The sequence below is a fragment of the Heterodontus francisci genome, chromosome 7 (genome assembly GCF_036365525.1).
Source record: "Heterodontus francisci isolate sHetFra1 chromosome 7, sHetFra1.hap1, whole genome shotgun sequence".
Classification (NCBI taxonomy): domain Eukaryota; kingdom Metazoa; phylum Chordata; class Chondrichthyes; order Heterodontiformes; family Heterodontidae; genus Heterodontus; species Heterodontus francisci.
In genome coordinates this window covers 26,795,680-26,815,654 of record NC_090377.1, presented here as the reverse complement: position 1 = coordinate 26,815,654, position 19,975 = coordinate 26,795,680, and the positions used below count along the sequence as shown (strand labels likewise).

Genomic DNA, 19,975 nt, shown 5'->3' with positions numbered 1-19,975 from the left:
GCACTCAGATGGGTATGGGGGGGGCGAAGGGGTGAACTCTGCACTCTGATGGGTATGGGGTGGGGGAAGGGGTGAACTCTGCACTCAGATGGGTATGGGGGGGGCGAAGGGGTGAACTCTGCACTCAGATGGGTATGGGGGGGGCGAAGGGGTGAACTCTGCACTCTGATGGGTATTGGGGGGGGTGAAGGGGTGGAGTGAACTCTGCACTCTGATGGGTATGGGGGGGGGAAGGGGTGAACTCTGCTCTCTGGGGTATTGGGGGGGGAGGGGTGAACTCTGCACTCTGATGGGTATGGGGTGGGGGAAGGGTTGAACTCTGCTCTCTGGGGTATTGGGGGGGGAGGGGTGAACTCTGCACTCTGATGGGTATGGGGGGGGGAAGGAGTGAACTCTGCACTCTGATGGGTATTGGTGGGGTGGGGGGAAGGGGTGAACTCTGCACTCTGATGGGTATGGGATGGGGGAAGGAGTGAACTCTGCTCTCTGGGGTATTGGAGGGGGAGGGGTGAACTCTGCACTCTGATGGGTATGGGGGGGGGGAAGGGGTGAACTCTGCTCTCTGGGGTATTGGAGGGGGAGGGGTGAACTCTGCACTCTGATGGGTATGGGGGGGGGGAAGGGGTGAACTCTGCACTCTGGGGTATTGGTGGGGAGGTAAGGGGTGAACTCTGCACTCTGATGGGTATGGGGGGGGGGAAGGGGTGAACTCTGCACTCTGATGGGTATTGGGGGGGTGTGGGAAGAGGGTGAACTCTGCACGATGTGCTGTTTGCAGGTCTGTCAGCCTTTTAAAAATGGCAGCAGCACCTGCTCCTTCAACAGGTGGCGCCGTGAACGTCGTTGCTGAGGCTGCCCCCGCATTGTTTTTCGGTGAGGGGGGTGGCCTCTGTCAGTATATAAAGTGGCCGCCCGCTGCGTAATTGCGGCCTGTGGGAGACGGCCGCCATGTTCCGTGCCCACTGCTGCTGCCGGTGGTGGGACCATAAAATCCAGCAGTTTATGTGTGTGTGTGGTTCACAGCAGCATGTGCTGAAATAATGAGCTCGAGATAAAGATGAATAGATATCTGTTTTGTCATAGCGTCATCAAATTACTAACTTGCTCACTTAAACGTGTCAGGTTTACAGCAAAGATGATCGCTCCCTACCTGGCTGTACAGCTCCTTGTTCTTTCCCGCCAGCATCAAATCAGGAGTGTCCCACGCATAGCACCCGATTCCTCTCAACCATCCCAAGTCCTCTTTGTATTTAACCTAGTTATGAAATAATCATTTTGACTGAAGCTGTCAGGTCTTGCATACAAAATGACACATTGAAGAAACATTCACGTTTGCCGGAAATGACAAGAAAAACTTTCAAAGGGTTTATTAAGGAGCTTTAAATACTACACAAGGAAGCCAGTTAGGGATACTGTATTGTACAGGACCAGAAAAGATCATCAAGGTCCATCCAACTGCTCCCAAAAGCTCCAAAGCTTTCTTTGGCTTGGAAATTGGACAGTATTGCACCCATTTCCCAGGCATGGGTGGGTGTATATGAGTGCGAGACTCACACAGTTAAAAAGCTTAGACATGGGTAATAGTCTGTTGGGTGAGGTGCCAAATATCACTAGGCACGCAAGAATCCAATACCCCAGCAAGAAATCAACAGCTTCAGGAGAGGAGGGAGAGAAGACATTTGGCATGAATTATGCATTAAAAAATGAAAAATAAGATTACTATTAATGACAAGTTAAAGGGAAAAAAAACTTCTACTATTAAGAATGTCTGCAAAGCTACTTACAAACTTTTGGGGCATAAAGAGTGGAAAATCAAAACATAATATCTAAGTAAATTAGACATCTCGTATGTTAACACATCCGAAAGTTGTATTTATTTTCTTATTCTGTTTTATATTTAGATTGTCACTTAAAGCATTACCTACTCATGTGTAACAATATGTAACAGCCACTATGTAACAGTCAGATTAAAATTGCTGTAATTTTTATATTTTCCTACTAAAATCAACTAGAAGATGACAAAGACTCACAGTGCTGACAGCATCAGTCACCATGCGGTGGTGGAAGTGCTCAGGTGGATCAGGGATTGATCTCCACAATCCCAACTGTTGGATGTACTTCTCCTTGTATTTGACCTAGGACCAGAATGTTAAGAAAATGTCATTAATCAGAAAAGAGGAAACTGGCAAGAAGCAAGTTTCACTGGGATAAGGAAGGATTTCTAATGCCATTTTTCCCATTGTTCATGAATGCCTGGTTGCCCTTGAAAGCAGTGTTATTTGAAGAATTCCACACTATACTTTGAGAATTTTCACTCCATCAGTATGTGCAGAACAAATAAAATGAAGGAGTAGATATGGAAAAATGCAATGTAGCTTCACTCTTGTTAAATATTGGAACTGCAGGAGCCTGACTCCAGTCCACAGGAACTAGCCCAGATCACAAAGGGCTATGGAATGTATGGCTGGTGACTCACATAATACATCTCCCATTTCTTTAATCACTCCCAGGTATATAAAGTCCAGCAGCATATGGTAGATTAAGAATGCCTTAATCTGTGCAAAGGCTATTCCTGCAGTTACTTGCCTTGAATTGATTTTATCAGTACCAAGTCCATCACATTTGGCACCTTTGCAGGAGTGGAATCCCATGCAAAGAATCCTCATACATAACCTATGCTTCTAAAGAACAAATGATTTTGTTAACCATTTTCTAATATAACTGTAAGAAGCTTTACTGTTACCATATATCTGTCCACAGCCTTCTTTCCAATATTTGACGAGCTTCGTCACTGTTGTATCAAGGTATCTGTAAAGGGCATGACTCCCTCTCCTGATGTTGTCTAGGATCAATTAGCATGGAGTCACAGGAAGTGTGCTCCGTCATGTGCCTGATTGTCCTGCCAGGGCTCATTATAGCAAAGCAATCTTGTGCACGGCAAAATAACCCACAGGAAGTCCGGGAATTGCTAGGATGGCAGCAGCACCCAGACAGGAGGCTGGTTGCCTCTATAGTCTGCCTTGGAGGGAACAGGCAAGAGGTTGGCACCATGGTGCCAAATGGTAGGTAGATGATCAGGGAAACTAGACTGGGTATGAAGAATGATGATGTGAGAACAGGAAGGGGGTTGCTTTGATCGTGAGGCTTGTGTTTTAATACCAGGTGATATTGAGCAGTTTAAGGTCTGGTAAAGGGAGATTCCTGCTCCAGGGTACAGAAACAGCTGTTGTTGGCTAAGGACAGGGCCAGAAAGATGATTTCAGCAGCTGTCAAGGAGATTTGTGGCTGTTTCGCTTAATCTGCCTCAGTATGATAGGAACAGAGGTAGGCCATTCAGCCCCTCTAGCCTGTTCCACCATTCAAATTAGATCATGGCTGCTCTGTATTTTAACTCCATGGGCTGGATTCTTGTTACAGAGGCAGGAAACAGGAGCGGGTCTGGTTTTGGGTCAGAAATCCACCTCCAGAGGGAAACTGATTTAGATTCAGGTTTTCAATTGAATCCTTAATTGGTGTGGAGATGGATTTCCTGTCCACTTAGAGCCATGGGGCCTGGAATGGAGGTGGGTCAGATGAAGTGTGGGAATCATACAGACATCCCATGGCTGGCTCCATCACTGAGGCCGCTGGTTATCCTGAAGGGATCTGCAGTTTGTGCCAAAACCTTCCACTGCACCAGAGGGAAGCGAGATGTCACAGGAGAGTCACAGGCCTGGCACTAGGGACAGGACAGGACCTCACTTCATCGATGCCGACCTGGATCTAATGCTGGAGGCTGTGAGGGAGAGGAGAGAGGTCCTCTTCCCAGGAGGGCCCACCTTGTCGTGCAGCAGGGACACCTCCCTGTTCAGTCTTATCCCCCTCTGCCTCCTCTTCTTCCTCCTCCTCTCTTACCTCCTGCTCCTTCCCTGATGAGCTGTCTCCTTCCAGGCCCTCACTGTCCTCAAGGTCCACAACTCTCTAAAGGGCCATGTTATGGAGAGCGCAGCAGACCATCACAATGACAAGAGACCCTTGCAGCAGGGAATTGGAGGGTGCACCCGACCAGTCCAGGCACTTCAGAAGTCCGATGGCCTGCTCAATGGTTGGCCTGCTGAGCAGGTGGCATTGGTTGTATCACCCCTGGGTCTCTGGGGCTCCTGTAGAGGGGTCAGTAGCCATATCTTTAAGGGATTTCCCTTGTCCCCTTGGATCCATCCACACACCTTGGGGGATGGAGTGAAGATCTGAGGCAGCCTGGACTGCTGGAGGATTAGGGAGTCATGGCAGCTGCCAGGAAAGAGGGCAGAAACGAAGGAAGCTCTTATTGTGGTCGCAGACCAGTTGGACATTGAGAGAGTAGAAGCCCTTCCTGTTGATGGATCTCACTGGCTGGTCACTGGGTGCCTTGATGGCCACATGGGCATAATCGATGATACCCTGAACCTGGAGGATCCCAGCGATGGAGGCGAAACGCAATGTCCTCTGTGCCTGGGCAGGCCCAGCTGTGTCAAAATGGGTGCAGTCCCCCACCCTCTGGAATATGGCATCTGTGATCTGCCGGCTGCGAGATGGCACCTAGGTTTGCAGCTGGTCACTGGAACGATTCGGTTGCATAGAAAATCAGGGCAATGGATACCTTGATAGCTGCAGGTAGGGGACTGCCATGTGGGCTGTGAGGCCTCAGGTCTTTGTGGATCAGAGCACAAAGATCCGAGACCATCTGCCTGGATAGGCACAGCTTCCTATGGCATTAGCACTCTGTCATTTTCAGTAGCTGACTCTTGGTCAGTAGACCGATGTCTTGGTGCTTTCTTCCCCTTGCAGCCCCCTGCTGTGCTCCTCTGGCCTCCTGTTGTTCAGAAGGCTACATCTGCTGATGCTCATCCTGGCTGCTCTGTCCAATGTCAGAGTAGCCTATTCCCAGCTGAACTCCCTCAACTGAGCTTTCTGCATTCACCAAGCCTTCCCCCAGTGATGCCAGTGGGCTTACATCACTCTTCAGATTCCGACCAACCACCATTGAGAAAAGCAAGTCAGTGAGGAAGAAGGATAAGTTTGGCAAGTTTCGGGAACCTTGGATAACGCAGGATATTGTGAGCCGAGTCAAAAAGAAAAAGGAAGCATTCGTAAGGGCTGGAAGGCTAGGAACAGCCGAATCCCTTGAGGAATATGAAGACAGCAGGAAGGAACTTAAGCAAGGAGTCAGGAGGGCTAAAAGGGGTCATGAAAATTGGCAAACAGGATTAAGGAAAATCCCAAGGCTTTTTATACGTATATAAAGAGCAAGAGGGTAACTAGGGAAAGGGTTGGCCCACTCAAGGACAGAGATGGGAATCTATGTGTGGAGCCAGAGGAAATGGGCGAGGTACTAAATGAGTACTTTGCATCAGTATTCACCAAAGAGAAGGACTTGGTGGATGATGAGCCTAGGGAAGGGAGTGGAGATAGTCTCAGTCATCTCATTATCAAAAAGGAGGAGGTGTTGGGTGTCTTGCAAAGCATTAAGGTAGATAAGTCCCCAAGGCCTGATGGGATCTACCCCAGAATACTGAGGGAGGCAAGGGAAGAAATTGCTGGGGCCTTGACAGAAATCTTTGCATCCTCATTGGCTACAGGTCAGGTCCCAGAGGACTGGAGAATAGCCAATGTTGTGCCTTTGTTTAAGAAGGGTAGCAAGGATAATTCAGGAAATTATAGGCCAGTGAGCCTTACGTCAGTGGTAGGGAAACTATTAGAGAGGATTCTTTGGGACAGGATTTACTCTCATTTGGAAACAAACAAACTTGTTTGCGAGAGGCAGCATGGTTTTGTGAAGGGGAGGTCATGTCTCACTAATTTGATTGAGTTTTTTGAGGACGTGACAAAGATGATTGATGAAGGAAGGGCAGTGGATGTTATCTATATGGACTACAGTAAAGTCTTTGACAAGGTCCCTCATGGCAGACTGGTACAAAAGGTGAAGTCACATGGGATCAGAGGTGAGCTGGCAAGATGGATACAGAACTGGCTCAGTCATAGAAGACAGAGGGCAGCAGTGGAAGGGGGCTTTTCTGAATGGAAGGATGTGACTAGTGGTGTTCCGCAGGGATCAGTGCTGGGACCTTTGCTGTTTGTAGTATATATAAATGATTTGGAGGAAAATGTAGCTGGTCTGATTAGTAAGACGACACAAAGGTTGGTGGAGTTACGGAAAGTGATGAGGATTGTCAGAGGATACAGCAGGATATAGATCGGTTGGAGACTTGGGCGGAGAAATAGCAGATGGAGTTTAATCCGGACAAATGTGAGGTAATGCATTTTGGAAGGTCTAATGCAGGTGGGAAGTATACAGTAAATGGCAGAACCCTTAGGAGTATTGACAGGCAGAGAGATCTGGGCGTACAGGTCCACAGGTTACTGAAAGTGGCAACGCAGGTGGATAAGGTAGTCAATAAGGCATACGGCATGCTTGCCTTCATCGGTCGGGGCATAGAGTATAAAAATTGGCAAGTCATGCTGCAGCTGTACAGAACTTTAGTTAGGCCACGCTTAGAATATTGCGTGCAATTCTGGTCGCCACACTACCAGAAGGACGTGGAGGCTTTGGAGAGGGTACAGAAGAGGTTTACCAGGATGTTGACTGGTTTGGAGGGCATTAGCTATGAGGAGAGGTTGGATAAACCCGGATTGTTTTCACCGGAACGACGGAGGTGGAGGGGCGACATGATAGAGGTTTACAAAGTTATGAGTGGCATGGACAGAGTGGATAGTCAGAAGCTTTTTCCCAGGGTGGAAGAGTCAGTTACTAGGGGACATAGGTTTAAGGTGAGACGGGCAAAGTTTAGAGGGGATGTGCGAGGCAAGTTCTTTACACAGAGGGTGGTGAGTGCCTGGAACTTGCTGCCAGGGGAGGTGGTGGAAGCAGGTACGATAGCAATTTTTAAGAGGCATCTTGACAAATACATGAATAGGATGGGAATAGAGGGATACGGTCCCCGGAAGTGCAGAAGGTTTTAGTTTAGGCAGGCATCAAGATCGGCGCAGGCTTGGAGGGCCGAATGGCCTGTTCCTGTGCTGTACTGTTCTTTGTACAACTCCAGAAATGGCTTGCTGTGGCAATTTTGGAGTAGCTAAACTTTATTTTGGACCTCTGCATCATGTTAATCAGCCCTTCCCATTCCCGTCATGTCCCTCTGCATTGTTCATGTCTTCTAAACCCTGTCATGACCCAGTCATGACATTCTCCCCATGCCCTCCCTTTAAAAATCCCAAACAGCTGCTGACAAGCCTTTAATGAGTTCCACAATGAGCTCAAGAGGCAATTAATTGGAGGCATGCAGGCTTGCTCCTGCCTCCCTCCCAGTGTCTCTATAAACATAGCTTCGCATTCTGGAGGCAGTGGGATCCCATGCCGACCTCTGAGAACGAGATCTCCAAATCGCGTGCGCATCTATTTCTGCTGCCAGCGGACTTTGAAAATCCAGCCCCATTTACCTCCCTTGGTTCCATATCACTTAATACTCTTGCCTAATAAAAATCTATTACACTCAAAACTGAGATTGATAGCTTTTTGTCATAACACTAAAAGCAGGGAGGTGACACAGTACTGATACAATCTCCGTCACTAAGTGCAAAAAAACGAACAGCATTTTGAAACAACTATTGAAACAGCTAAACCACTTTTTTTAATGAAGAAAGTTTAAAAATAAAAGCCTAACTGGACAATGTAAATATCTCCATTAACAATCAGTATTACCGACTGTCATTGGCAATGAGGACATCTGTGTGCAAAATCTGCTGACATTCATTTGAAAATAATTTACATTGCTCTGGCTTCTCTGCATGCAGTCAGATGAAGACACCAGAAAAGACATGGAAGCAGCCCATGTGTAGTGTTATTCGGGGGCTGCTTGGGAGAAGGGGAAAGAAAAAAGTCTCAATATGAAGGCTTTGCTTAAGCCTTACAGTGTGTGAGCTGAAAACAACCGTAGAACATCTGACATAGAAACCAACCCATGGTTCTTTACAGACGGGTAGAACAAATAAGTAAATAAAGCAGAGATGCCAAGCCATGGAGAGGAAAGTTAGGAGAAAGCTTAGTCAAAGGGTTGGGATTTTAAAGTCGGAGGGAGAAGTAGAGAGGTGGAGGTGTTTGGGGAGGGAGTTCCAGAGAGTAGTGCCCAGGCCACCAAGGCTCTGCCATCAATGGAGGGCAAAATGAGGGAGAGATAGAGGCACCCAAAGAAAACTATTAAAATTGATTGTCCTTATGTATATTGAAATTCCCTCATAGCGGTTATAAGTCTAAGTTCAGACCAAATTTCCATCAAGGGGGAGATGAAAGTTAGACTATAGAAACTCCCTATAGTAATGTCAATAGAATATGTCAACGGTATGTAATGGTTGGCCAATCAGTTATCCCCACTGAATTGGAATCTTGACCTTCAATATGTTGGGTGCCTGCTGTAATATGTCAAGCGTGCGACTGGTTTGCAGCGACAGTGCTATAGATGGTGCACTCCTAGTCTCAGTCGCATCGTCGGATAGCAATAACAAGCTGCAGATACCCATTTCTCCATAGGAAAGAGGCAAAATCAGAAAAATCACTGTGAGCCAGTCTCTCTAAGGGGCTGTTTATCTGGAAGGAGGTCATTATTCTCAGAAATATTCTTATTCAATACGGACTCTGAAAAAACTTTGAAGAGCTCAGGTACTTAAAGGTAAACACCACATACCTGACTGATATCGTCTGTGACTTTGCGATGGTAGGTAATGTTCAGGGCATCCTTCACTGTACGGTAGTGACCTTTTGCATGTTCAAAGGCTTCTTTATACCGTAACTATTAAAAGCAAAGAGAGTGTATTCAAAACATGAAAAATCACAGATGAATATGTAGTTCCTTTTATAGTGAAAAAAATAAATGTCAATACTTACATCACTGGCAATTATGTAAGCTTTCTTTGACACCAGCAGCATTGGAGTGTCTGGTATAGAAGTGTATTTGCTCTTCATCTTCTCATACTGTTCCTTGTATTTTTTCTAACACAGGTAGGAAAAAGGTATATTAGAATTAAAGTGCTCAGGGATGTGCGGTAGGCGCGAAAGGCACTATATAAATGCAAGTCTGTCTTTCTTTCTTTCAATCCTAACCTCACACAATTAAATATTCAAGTCACACAGATAAGTGATATTCATCGTACAAGACCTGTTAAAATTCTGCAAACTACTATTTTAATGGAGGTTTAAGCTTATTTATTTTTTCAACTGGTTAACAGCCCTGGTAAAATAGCAGATGAGAGAATTTATACAAACACAATAAGTATTTTGTTCATTGATTCTTCTGTACATTTACTTGATTTGCTAATGTAAGTAACTTAATTTCTTCAAATGGATAACATTTAAAAAAATGTAACAACATAATTCTTTCTATTACTTTTTTAACAAGCACTACAGATAATTGTTTACCTGTATCCTGAACTCTTACCTCACTGGCAAAATGTTTGACATGCTTGGCATGATCGAGAGTTGTAGTATGTACATGAGGAGTGTAATGTGGTCTAGCCTTTGTAGCTAATTCAACATACAGGTACTGAAGAAGGAAAAAGAAATCAGAATCAATAAGGAATGCAGTATTTGACTGGACTTGGCAGGTCCCACTATACCATGTATTACATCAAACTAGCACAGCAAAACTGCAATGTTGATCCATACCAAAGAACACTACAGTTCCTGAATTTCTCATCAGCTGAGTCAATGATACGTCAGCAGCTTTGAGTTGATAACTAAAAATTCTTATCTATTTCTGACTGGATCAAGGACTCAGAATAACCGGTGATATTCAATATGTGGATAAGCAGCAGCTCTTTAAAGCAGCTTGGATCCTAACATTTAGAGTCATAGAGTTATACAGAACAGAAACAAGCCCTTCGTCCCATCGTGTCCGTGCCGGCCATCAAGCACCTATCTATTCTAATCCCATTTTCCAGCACTTGGCCCGTAGCCATGTATGCTGTGGCGTTTCAAATGCTCATCTAAATACTTCTTAAATGTTGTGAGGGTTCCTGCCTCTACCACCCCTTCAGGCAGTGTGTTCCAGATTCCAACCACCCTCTGGGTGAAATTTTTTTTCCTCAAATCCCCTCGAAACCTCCTGTCCCTTACCTTAAATCTATGCCCCCTGGTTATTGACCCCTCAGCTAAGGGAAAAAGTTTCTTCCTCATAATTTTGTATACCTCTATCAGGTCACCCCTCAACATTCTCTGCTCTAAGGAAAAAACCCCTAGTCTATCCAGTCTGTCTTCATAGCTGAAATGCTCCAGCCCAGGCAACATCCTGGTGAATCTCCTCTGCACGCTGTCCAGTGCAATCACATCCTTCCTATAATGTGGCGACCAGAACTGTACACAGTATTCCAGTTGTGGCCTAACTAGCGTTTTATACAGCTCCATCATAACCTCCCTGCTCTTATATTCTATGCCTCGGCTAATAAAGGCAAGTATCCCATATGCCTTCCGGCCACCTTATCTGCGTTCAGTGATCTATAGACAAATACACCAAGGTCCCTCTGACCCTCTGTATTTCTTAGGGTCCTACCACCCATTGTATATTCCCTTGCCTTCTTAGTCCTCCCAAAATGCATCACATTACACTTCTCAGGATTAAATTCCATTTGCCACTGCTCTGCTCATCTTACCAGCCCATCTATATCATCCTGTAATCTAAGGCTTTCCTCCTCACTATTTAAGACACCACAAATTTTTGTGTCATCTGTGAACTTACTGATCATACCTCCTACATTCATGTTTAAATCATTAATGTACACTAAAACAGCAAGCGTCCCAGCACGATTCCCTGTGGTACACCACTGGTCACAGGCTTCCAATCGCAAAAACAACCCTCGACCATCACCCTCTGCCTGCCACTAAGCCAATTTTGGATCCAATTTGCCAAATTGCCCTGGATCCCATGGGCTCTTACCTTCTTGACCAATCTCCCGTGCGGGACCTTATCAAAAGCCTTACTGAAGTCCATGTATACGACATCAACTGCTTTACCCTCATCTGCACATCTAGTCACCTCCTCAAAAAATTCAATCAAGTTTGTTAGACATGCTCTCCCCTGACAAAGCCGTGCTGACTCTCCTTGATAAAACACTACCTCTCCAAGTGGAGATTAATCCTGTCCCTCAGAATTTTTTCCAATAGTTTTCCCACCACTGATGTTAGACTCGCTGGCCTGTAATTACCTGGTTTATCCCTGCTACCCTTCTTGAATAATGGTACCACATTCGCTGTCCTCCAGTCCTCTGGCACCTCTCCTGTGGCCAGAGAGCATTTGAAAATTTGTGTCAGAGCCCCTGCTATCTCCTCCCTTACCTCACATAACAGCCTGGGATGCATCTCATCTAGGCCTGGGGATTTTTCCACTTTTAAGACCACTAAAACCGCTAATATCTCCTCCCTTTCAAAGCTAATTTGTTCGAGTATATCACAATCCCCCTCCCTGATCTCTACACCTACATCATCCTTCTCCATAGCGAACACAGATGAAAAGTAATTATTTAAAACCTCACCAATGTCCTCCGGCTCCACACACAGATGGCCACTTTGGTCCCTAATGGGCCCTACTCTTTCCCTGGTTATCCTCTTGCCCTTAATATACTGAGAAAACGCCTTGGAATTTTCCTTTATCTTGCCCATCAGTGTTTTTTCATGCCCCCTCTTCGCTCTCCTAATTACTTTTTTAAGTACCCCCCTACACTTTCTATGCTCCTCTAGGGCCTCTGTTGTTTTCAGCGCTCTGAATCTGCCTTAAGCCTCCTTTTTTCTCCTTATCCAATTCTCTATATCCCATGACATCCAGGGTTTCCTGGACTTGTTGGTCCTACCCTTCACCTTTACGGGAACATGTTGGCTCTGAACTCTCGTTATTTCTTTTATGAATGACTCCCACTGGTCTGATGTAGACTTTCCTACAAGTAGCTGTTCCCAGTCCACTTTGGCCAGATCCTGTTTTATCATATTAAAATTGGCCATCCCCCAATTCAGTACCTTTATTTCCGGTCCCTCTAGGTCATTTTCCATAACTACCTTAAATCTTACAGAGTTATGGTCACTATCCCCGAAATGCTCCCCCACTGACACTTCTACCACTTGTCCGGCTTCATTCCTTAGGATTAGGTCCAGTACCCCCCCTTCTCTTGTAGGACTTTCTACTTGCTGGCTCAAAAAACTTTCCTGTATGCACTTTAAGAATTCCGCCCCCTTTAAGCATTTTGCACTAAGACCATCCCAGTTAATATTGGAGAAGTTGAAATCCCCTACTATTATTACCCTATTATTTTTACACCTCTCCAAGATTTGCCTACATCTCTCCTTGACTATTTGGAGGTCTGTAATATACTCCATTGCCCCCTTTTTGTTTTAAAGGTGTAACCATATGGCCTCATTTGAGGAACCATCTAAGATATCATCCCTCCTTACTGCAGTAATTGACTCCTTGATCAATAGTGCAATGCCACCTCCTCTTTTACACCCCTCTCTGTCATGCCTGCATATTCTATATCCTGAAATATTGAGCTGCCAGTCCTGCCCTTCCCTCAACCATGTCTCTGTGATAGGAATATCATATTCCCACATGTTAATCAATGCCCTCAATTCATCTGCCTTACTTGGAAGACTCCTTGTGTTAAAATAGATGCAATCCAGCCTTGCATTATTCGTTTGTGCCTTAACAGGTCTATATTTGCTCTGCCTTCCAGACTGACTTAATTTCTCCTTTATTTGGCTGTGCATCACCCCCTACTGTACCTCTACTCTGTATCCCAGCCCCCTGACAAATTTGATTGGTTGGAGCCAACTCTCAGTGCTGAATTACAAGCTTTAAGGGATACTATAAAATGAATTTCAATACTGAGAACTTGTCACATTTGACCAGTACAAATCCTAAAATAAAACTACTAGTGTTGGCAAACAAAAGTATGGTTTGGGACCCAAAGCTGAGTATTTCTGAACAAGTGACCCCAATCTTGGTGCATTGAATAAAACTTTTGGGTTAAATGACTGTGCACTCTTTGAAAGGATGAAGATTAAAGCCTGAACTGGAATGTAATGTTGGATACGCTACCTTTTCAACATTCAACCTTATGCTTAGCCTTGAGAAAGGTTCAGTAAATGTAGATCCAGAGCTGGAACTATCAAAGAGGATTAGTTTTGAGTCTCAGCGACACAGCAAGCATGAAGTACCATGAAGTTTTTGATTTATATATCTATCCTGGTAGCCTGCAATTCATTCCAAACTGGATAATTATTTCGATAATTTTAAAGAAATTATTCATCTCTTTTATTGGAAGTCTGTTCTAAATATCATATATTTTGTGAGAAATGAACTTTCTACCACTTCTAGTCTTATTTGATGATAGTTAATTTTAAATCTGTGCCCTCATGGTCTCTGCACAATCTGCACCATTTAACCGAATTACAGCTAGATCATTTATCCTTTGCAACACATTAAAGACCTGGAACATGATCCCTCTCAATTATCTTTTTCTTATGAAAATTCAGCTCTGTGAGTTTCTTTGATGACTTTCTAGCTTAGCACAGTAAACACAGTAGTCATGTTTTTAATCATTCTTGTTGCTCTTGTCTGGACTTTTTCCAATGTGTCCTTGTGCTTTAAGATAGAACATCCAAATTGCACACAATATTCCAAATCTAGCATCACCAGTGACAAGTATAAGACGAGAACACTCCCCAACAGTACTCAAAAGCAACACTTGTCAGAGATAGGAGTAGAAGATTGTTGGCACAGATTTTCCAAAGCCCATTCCTTTAGAGGGCTGCCAACTGATGTGAGCATGGGATTAATGAATTTATCCTAGTCAACTGGGATTGAGGTGGATTGCAATATTTGATTATTTTTGTTGATAGGATCTTCACATTGACTTTCAGTGAATTTTCAATAAATACACCCATATCCTTTCCCAAACTATAATCCTTTCATCGTGTAAATGCAATTGTTGATTCCTATTCCAAAGTATAATATTTTACATTTGATCTGGCCATCTATCCTTCACCTCTGAGATGGACAGTCCACTCCCATTCAATGCTTTGTCTAGCAGCTCTGCATACTGAAGCAATCAAGCAGAAATTCACCACCTTTTTAAGACAACTAAGAATGGGCAATAACATGGTTTTGCCAGGATTCCACATCCAGGAAGCAAATGAAAAAAACTCAACTTAGATCTCCTGAAAATTAACTTAGAGCAGTTGAACTTGGATGTCATTTGAATCTGAAAATTAAACTCCTGGTACGCTGATTGCTCTCCAATCGGATCATTCTGACACCAGAGGAATAAGTTGTATCACGTAAAATCTAGTTTTATTTCTTCAGAGTTTTTTCTGAGAAAATTACTAATTTTAAAGGAGTTTTAAGGTAAGAAGACATCCTTTTCATTTAGCAACACATCTGGCCTCACCTGGCTCTGTATCTTCTGACCATGTTTGGCTCGGTTAAGATCCACAGTGTCAAGCCTTGTTGTGTACTTTGTCTTCACTTCATTCCCATGAGCACGATATACCAGCTAAAATTGACAAGAAATATATGAATGCATCAAATATCTTGTTAAAATGTGCCACTTATGTTTTATCCATACTCAGATACAGGATTAGCTGGGTGTGCGATACGTATCGAAACCCATCACCATGCTTCCAGAGTCTCCAAGATGAAAGATAAATCCATTCAGAGTCTATTTTTGCTCAATATAGAATGCACATAATATCTACATTGCTGTGACAATTGGAACTTTCAAGACTGAAATTGAAAGATTTGTGTTAGGTAACAGTATGAAGGGATATGGAGCTAAGGCAGGTAAATGGAGCTGAGGTGTAGAAATGTCATGGTCTAATTGAATGGGGCAGCAGGTTGGAGGGGTTGAATGACTTACTGCTGTTCCTATGTTTCTATTGGAACATACCACATTTACTTAAATCCAAAAAACTCAGTCAAATTGGCAACAGGTAAATTTTAGAAATTTCCAAATATGTATAGCATTGGGCTTTAACCAGTTAAAACTAAGCAAATTAACTGCATGGATTATGTGTAAGCTACTCACTGCTTGTCCAGATAGGATCAGCCTACACATTAGGGTATTAGTAATGCAGGGTTATCTGGAGCCAAATGGGACGAATCTCAGGCCCAATGAAAGGTCTGTCTATGCAAGTCCCATTAGTGAGCCAGGCTAGATTGTCATTCATCAAGACCGGCCTGCAGTGTTGTGGACCTCTTTGGCTCAGGTATTGGATTGCCAAGTCTGCCACAGAAATTTGACTTGGTTCCAATCTTGCATCAGCAAGCATGTCACATTAGAGCTAACTCAACCCTGAGATAAGTGCTCTTATCTCCCTTCCTCAGAAGAACAGGCACTAATTGATCAATCTAAAGCTCACAAATTCAGATTTGAGCTCCTGCAAATGGAGGCCCCTCAAAAGCAGTACAACTGACCAAAAAATGAGTGCATATCTTTCTCTCCATAACATGGAAAATGGTTCCTCAAGTTGGAAGTGTAGAGATTCAGCAACAGGTTTTTACCCCTCTACATCCAATCATGATAGATATTGAATCCTGGGACGTGTGATCACAAGGTTTCATACTCAGCCTCCAGGTGTCACCTTTAGCAGCTGTCAAGCCAAGTCTCAAAACACTTGTATGACAACATTCAGAATGGTGAAAGGACCTATGTAAGACAGCTTGAGATGTGCCAGCCATCTTGATGTTGTCTGCGCAAAATTCAATAATGACTGCAATAGCTACACATCATCAACTGACCAATGAAGCACTTTTTGTAGAGGCTTTGGCAAAAAAAATGCACATTTTATGGTAGACTGCCTTCGTGAGTTCTGAGAAACAGGTGTGTGTATGCAAGAGCTGTCCCTCCCTGCAATCATTCTCCCTCTTTGCCAAAATCCATATCACAGTTTGGTCCTGGACTGAAGTTTTCTTTTCATTTCATCGCTAGAATTTCAGACAAATGTCTGGAATTCTGGACCTTTTTCCTGATGTAATATATGCATAGTTCTTTATGCATAGTTCAAGCCAACTAGCCATTTGTGATTAAAAATGAAGTTACTATTGCATTCTTATTTGAATATCATGAAGTGGTGCACTTGTGGTTATATACTTACATTGCTCAAATGAGTTTTCAGTTCTGTTACATGTCTATGTTCAGGAGTATCAAGAACTGATGTATGCTTGTCACGTATTTTCTTGGCTGCTTTGTCATAACCAGTCTGAAAGAGACACACAAAAAGGAAGCTGAAAAGGCTTTTCAAATTTTTTACTGAATTGAGGGCCGCAATGATTTCAGAAATGTCGCTCTAGTATTATCTCACTTCTACTTGCCCCAAACTAGGCCATCGACCCGAAACTGCTTCTCTTGCTCTACAGATGCTGCCTGACCTACTGAGTGTTTCCAGCATTTTCTGTTTTTAATTCAGAATTCCAGCATCCACAGTGTTTTCCTTGCATTTCAATATAAGGGCCTTAAGGACTGTGAAAATATGTGAGATTATGGCTTGTCAAGTCTTAAAGCGATGTGACTGCTTCAATGCAGACCTGCTTCTCTGAACTGACTGAGTGTAGCAGATCTCAGGAGCTCCCTGTTCCTAGTCATCATTAATGACCTTACACCAAAACTTCTGTGCTAAAAACCTATTTTTAAGGCATAATTTTAGGTCACACAAGCTGGATTGGCTCAAATCTTGGGCCCTTTTTCATTCATTAATCCTATAAGTCGCTATTCACTCAAGTAATGACAACTCACCAATTGCTTCTGTACATTGATATTTTAGTGCAAGAGTCATTGAGTTACAGTAGTATCTTATGACATCACAAGACAATCCAATTTACTTTCAGGATGAAAGTAGTTGGTATCAGTAAGAAGTAGTTGGTATATCTGGATTAAAAAAAGGAAAGCATACCCAGAATTTGTGGAAGTCACGCACACGTATCATTTCGGGAGTTCCGTACAGGAAGCATCCAATGCCCTTCAGCCATCGAAGATCTTCCTTGTACTTATTCTATATAAGGAATAGTCACAATCTTAGTACTGTGCAGAAAGCATTAAGCTAGAATTTAAATAAAGTGCATGAATAAGCAAGAGCAGATTTAATAATTACATCACTAGTGATAATGCCAACGTATCGGTGATGGAGCAGCTCAGGAGTGATGGGAAGAGAAATCTTCTGACCTTTGAACCTGAAGTAGTCCGACTTATATGACAGCTAAAGGAAAATAACCAAATCAAATCATTTAATTCTATACAGCCATGAAAATATGCTTGGTTTAATCATTGAGACAAGTTTTGTTCAATTCCTAAACATACGTCACTGATTGCCTCTTGTGTGGCTTTGACTTGACGAAGTTCTGGAGTGTCATGGGTGGGGTGAATCTTGTCTTTGTGGGTGTCATAATGTAATCGATACAGTCTCTGCAAATGAGAAAAATATCAGATGCATCATACATTCACATTTCCCCCAATGATCTACGTTGACCAGTGTGATCATGTCAATTACCTGGTTCAAAATGTGATCTGCCTTCTTGGCTGCAGTGATGCTGATGGTTTCTGGGATCAATGTGTAGCCCCTCGCTTTCATATGTTCATAAGCTTCTTTATACTTTAGCTAGGAAAGAAAACGAGAAATGTTTTTAGCAATGATTCCCATCTTAAGAACAAAATCTTAATTATAGTTTTTAAACAGGAGATAATACAAAATCAAACTTAAATATTTTGGCAATTGATTTCCTTTGATTCTGTATGCTTGTATTTAGTGCTGAAACCTTTGAGTTACTGTGATCTCTTGTTCTAACACCATTGCTTGCAATTGCTGCAAGGGTTTTTCCAACCATCCTCCTTAACGATTAGTGGAAACCCTGGAGGAACAGCATAAGCAGTGATTCCCTGTATTACAACAGTGACTATATTTCAATAGTACGTCCTTGGCTATGAAGTACTCGAGGACATGAATGATGCTATACCATACCAGATAATCTGTTTCAGCAATGTTGGTTGAGTGATAGATGTTAGCCATGACTCCAAACAGAACCTACCCATCCTGAAATAGTGTCATGGGATCTTTTATATCCACCTGATAAGGCAGACAGGGCCTCGGTTTAATATCACATCTAAAAGACGGAACATCTGTCACTGCAGTACTCCTTCATTACTGCACTGGATTTCCAGCTTAGATTTTATTGCTAAAGTCTCTGGAGCAAGATTTGGACCAATGACCTTCTGACTGAGAGGTGAACGTGCTACTGCAGTGCCAAAACTAACAGCAAAGAGGAAGGAGAAAAATAACAGAAGAAAAATGGATAAAAAGTTAAAAGCTGTTCATTAATGATGGAGAATTGTCAGAAAGGAATCTAGTACCCTTAACCAGCATGCTTTGGGAAAATAGGTCAAGTTGGGCAGTAAAGGCTCATGGGGTGTTGATGACTAAACTCTTCAGCACAGCAACTGGAAAGCTGCACCAAAAAAACCTTAAAGAAGATGGTAATGTCTGATGAATTATCTGCCTCAAGGTCTGCTCAGTACGTTAATCATCTTGTGAAGGTCTTGCGATTGTAAGCATTTCTTATCCTGGTGAGCGAGGTCACTAACCTCCATGCCCAGTATAGAGAATGTCTAAAATAAGATATGAATTAGGACAAACATCTCTTTAGCATAGAGTGGTACTACAGATGGCCTCAAGAGGTGGTGGATAATTCTGGGGGAAAAAAAATAAGGAAAGCTGAGCCCCCAGTTAGAAGAGCTCTCAGGACGATTTGTGACATTGATAGGAGGAACATTGGCCACCTTTGTGTCTGGGTACAGATACTGAGGTTGTACTGTTTATACCTGTGTATGTTACATTTATTTCTTAATGTATTGCTTGTAATCGATAACAACATTCATGCTTAAGTAAGTTAATCAAACTATCTCTATCAAGTCTAGTAGGAGAACTCTTTATCGATGCTGATTGGGCATGTAAGATTAAATCACTTCACAAGAGTGAATGCCATTCTTGTAATACTTACATTGCTGAGGTTATGGTCAACATTTCTGGCATGTTTAAAGGATGGGATGTCTGCTGGAAGGGTATATCCAGTGGGGAGGAGGTTCCGGCCAATATCACGATATAGGTTCTACAAAAGGAATGTCACAAAGTCCAATTAGATGGAGAGGCTTTTAGAGACTTACGAAAAACTTGAATTGAAACATGTGCTTACCTCACTCTGTAATTTGTGTGCTTGTCTAGCTCTATCCAGCTCCATGGTCTTTGTGGTTGGAGCAACTTTACCTCTAATCTTTGTTACATAGTCATTGTGATACACAACCTGAAAAACAGAGGGCAGAGAATTAATAGAACATTATTTCTTTTCAAATACACTGTATTATCAAAATAGTGAAAACAAAAATAATTCAGGTGTGCACAAATTATATATATGTATTTAGGCTGATGATTATATGTATCTGTAAACATATATTCATGTGTGAATGTATCTCTATATATTAATGAAAAATGTGTATTTACATTACCCAACATATATACACAAAACATATTAACTATGTATATCAGTAAATATTCAGGTGTCAGAAAATGTACTTTGATCTGTTATAAATTGTAATAAAATTATTGCTGTTGCATACAGAAGTCTCATTATGTACTATTTACCTTTGTGTTATGACCAGCTGCTGATAGCAAAGTTCTATGTCCAGCTTATTGCTGTGTATCCCTCCTTTAAAAAATTATTTCAGAAAATACTTACATCACTCTGCTGATGAGCATTGGTGACAGCCTGCCGGTAGACAGGAGTATCCATGATGGGTGTGAACTGGTTCCTTGCTGCCTCAGCCTTGGCTTTGTATTGAACCTGCAGAGAGTGAATGAAATGGGAAAATTCACCAAATGATTAGTGTCAGTTTTTTAAAAAGTGACAAGAGGGAAAACTTAGACAAGCCATGTCAGGATCAT

The 19,975-nt window shown here is 42.8% G+C and overlaps 1 protein-coding gene across 1 annotated transcript in view; it reads right to left on the bottom strand.

The window, feature by feature from the left end:
* Nucleotides 1-19,975, bottom strand: part of neb (nebulin) — a 361,674-nt gene that overhangs the window by 96,127 nt on the left and 245,572 nt on the right. Inside the window, exons 103-116 of the mRNA XM_068036260.1 lie at nucleotides 19,770-19,874; nucleotides 19,230-19,337; nucleotides 19,038-19,145; nucleotides 17,534-17,641; nucleotides 17,344-17,448; nucleotides 17,138-17,242; nucleotides 16,940-17,038; nucleotides 16,145-16,249; nucleotides 14,440-14,544; nucleotides 9,447-9,551; nucleotides 8,897-9,001; nucleotides 8,697-8,801; nucleotides 2,031-2,135; nucleotides 1,151-1,255 (exon numbers count right to left, since the gene is read on the bottom strand). Of these exons, the coding sequence (XP_067892361.1) occupies nucleotides 1,151-1,255; nucleotides 2,031-2,135; nucleotides 8,697-8,801; nucleotides 8,897-9,001; nucleotides 9,447-9,551; nucleotides 14,440-14,544; nucleotides 16,145-16,249; nucleotides 16,940-17,038; nucleotides 17,138-17,242; nucleotides 17,344-17,448; nucleotides 17,534-17,641; nucleotides 19,038-19,145; nucleotides 19,230-19,337; nucleotides 19,770-19,874 (1,473 nt within the window). The remainder of the gene's footprint in view (nucleotides 1-1,150; nucleotides 1,256-2,030; nucleotides 2,136-8,696; nucleotides 8,802-8,896; nucleotides 9,002-9,446; nucleotides 9,552-14,439; nucleotides 14,545-16,144; nucleotides 16,250-16,939; nucleotides 17,039-17,137; nucleotides 17,243-17,343; nucleotides 17,449-17,533; nucleotides 17,642-19,037; nucleotides 19,146-19,229; nucleotides 19,338-19,769; nucleotides 19,875-19,975) is intronic.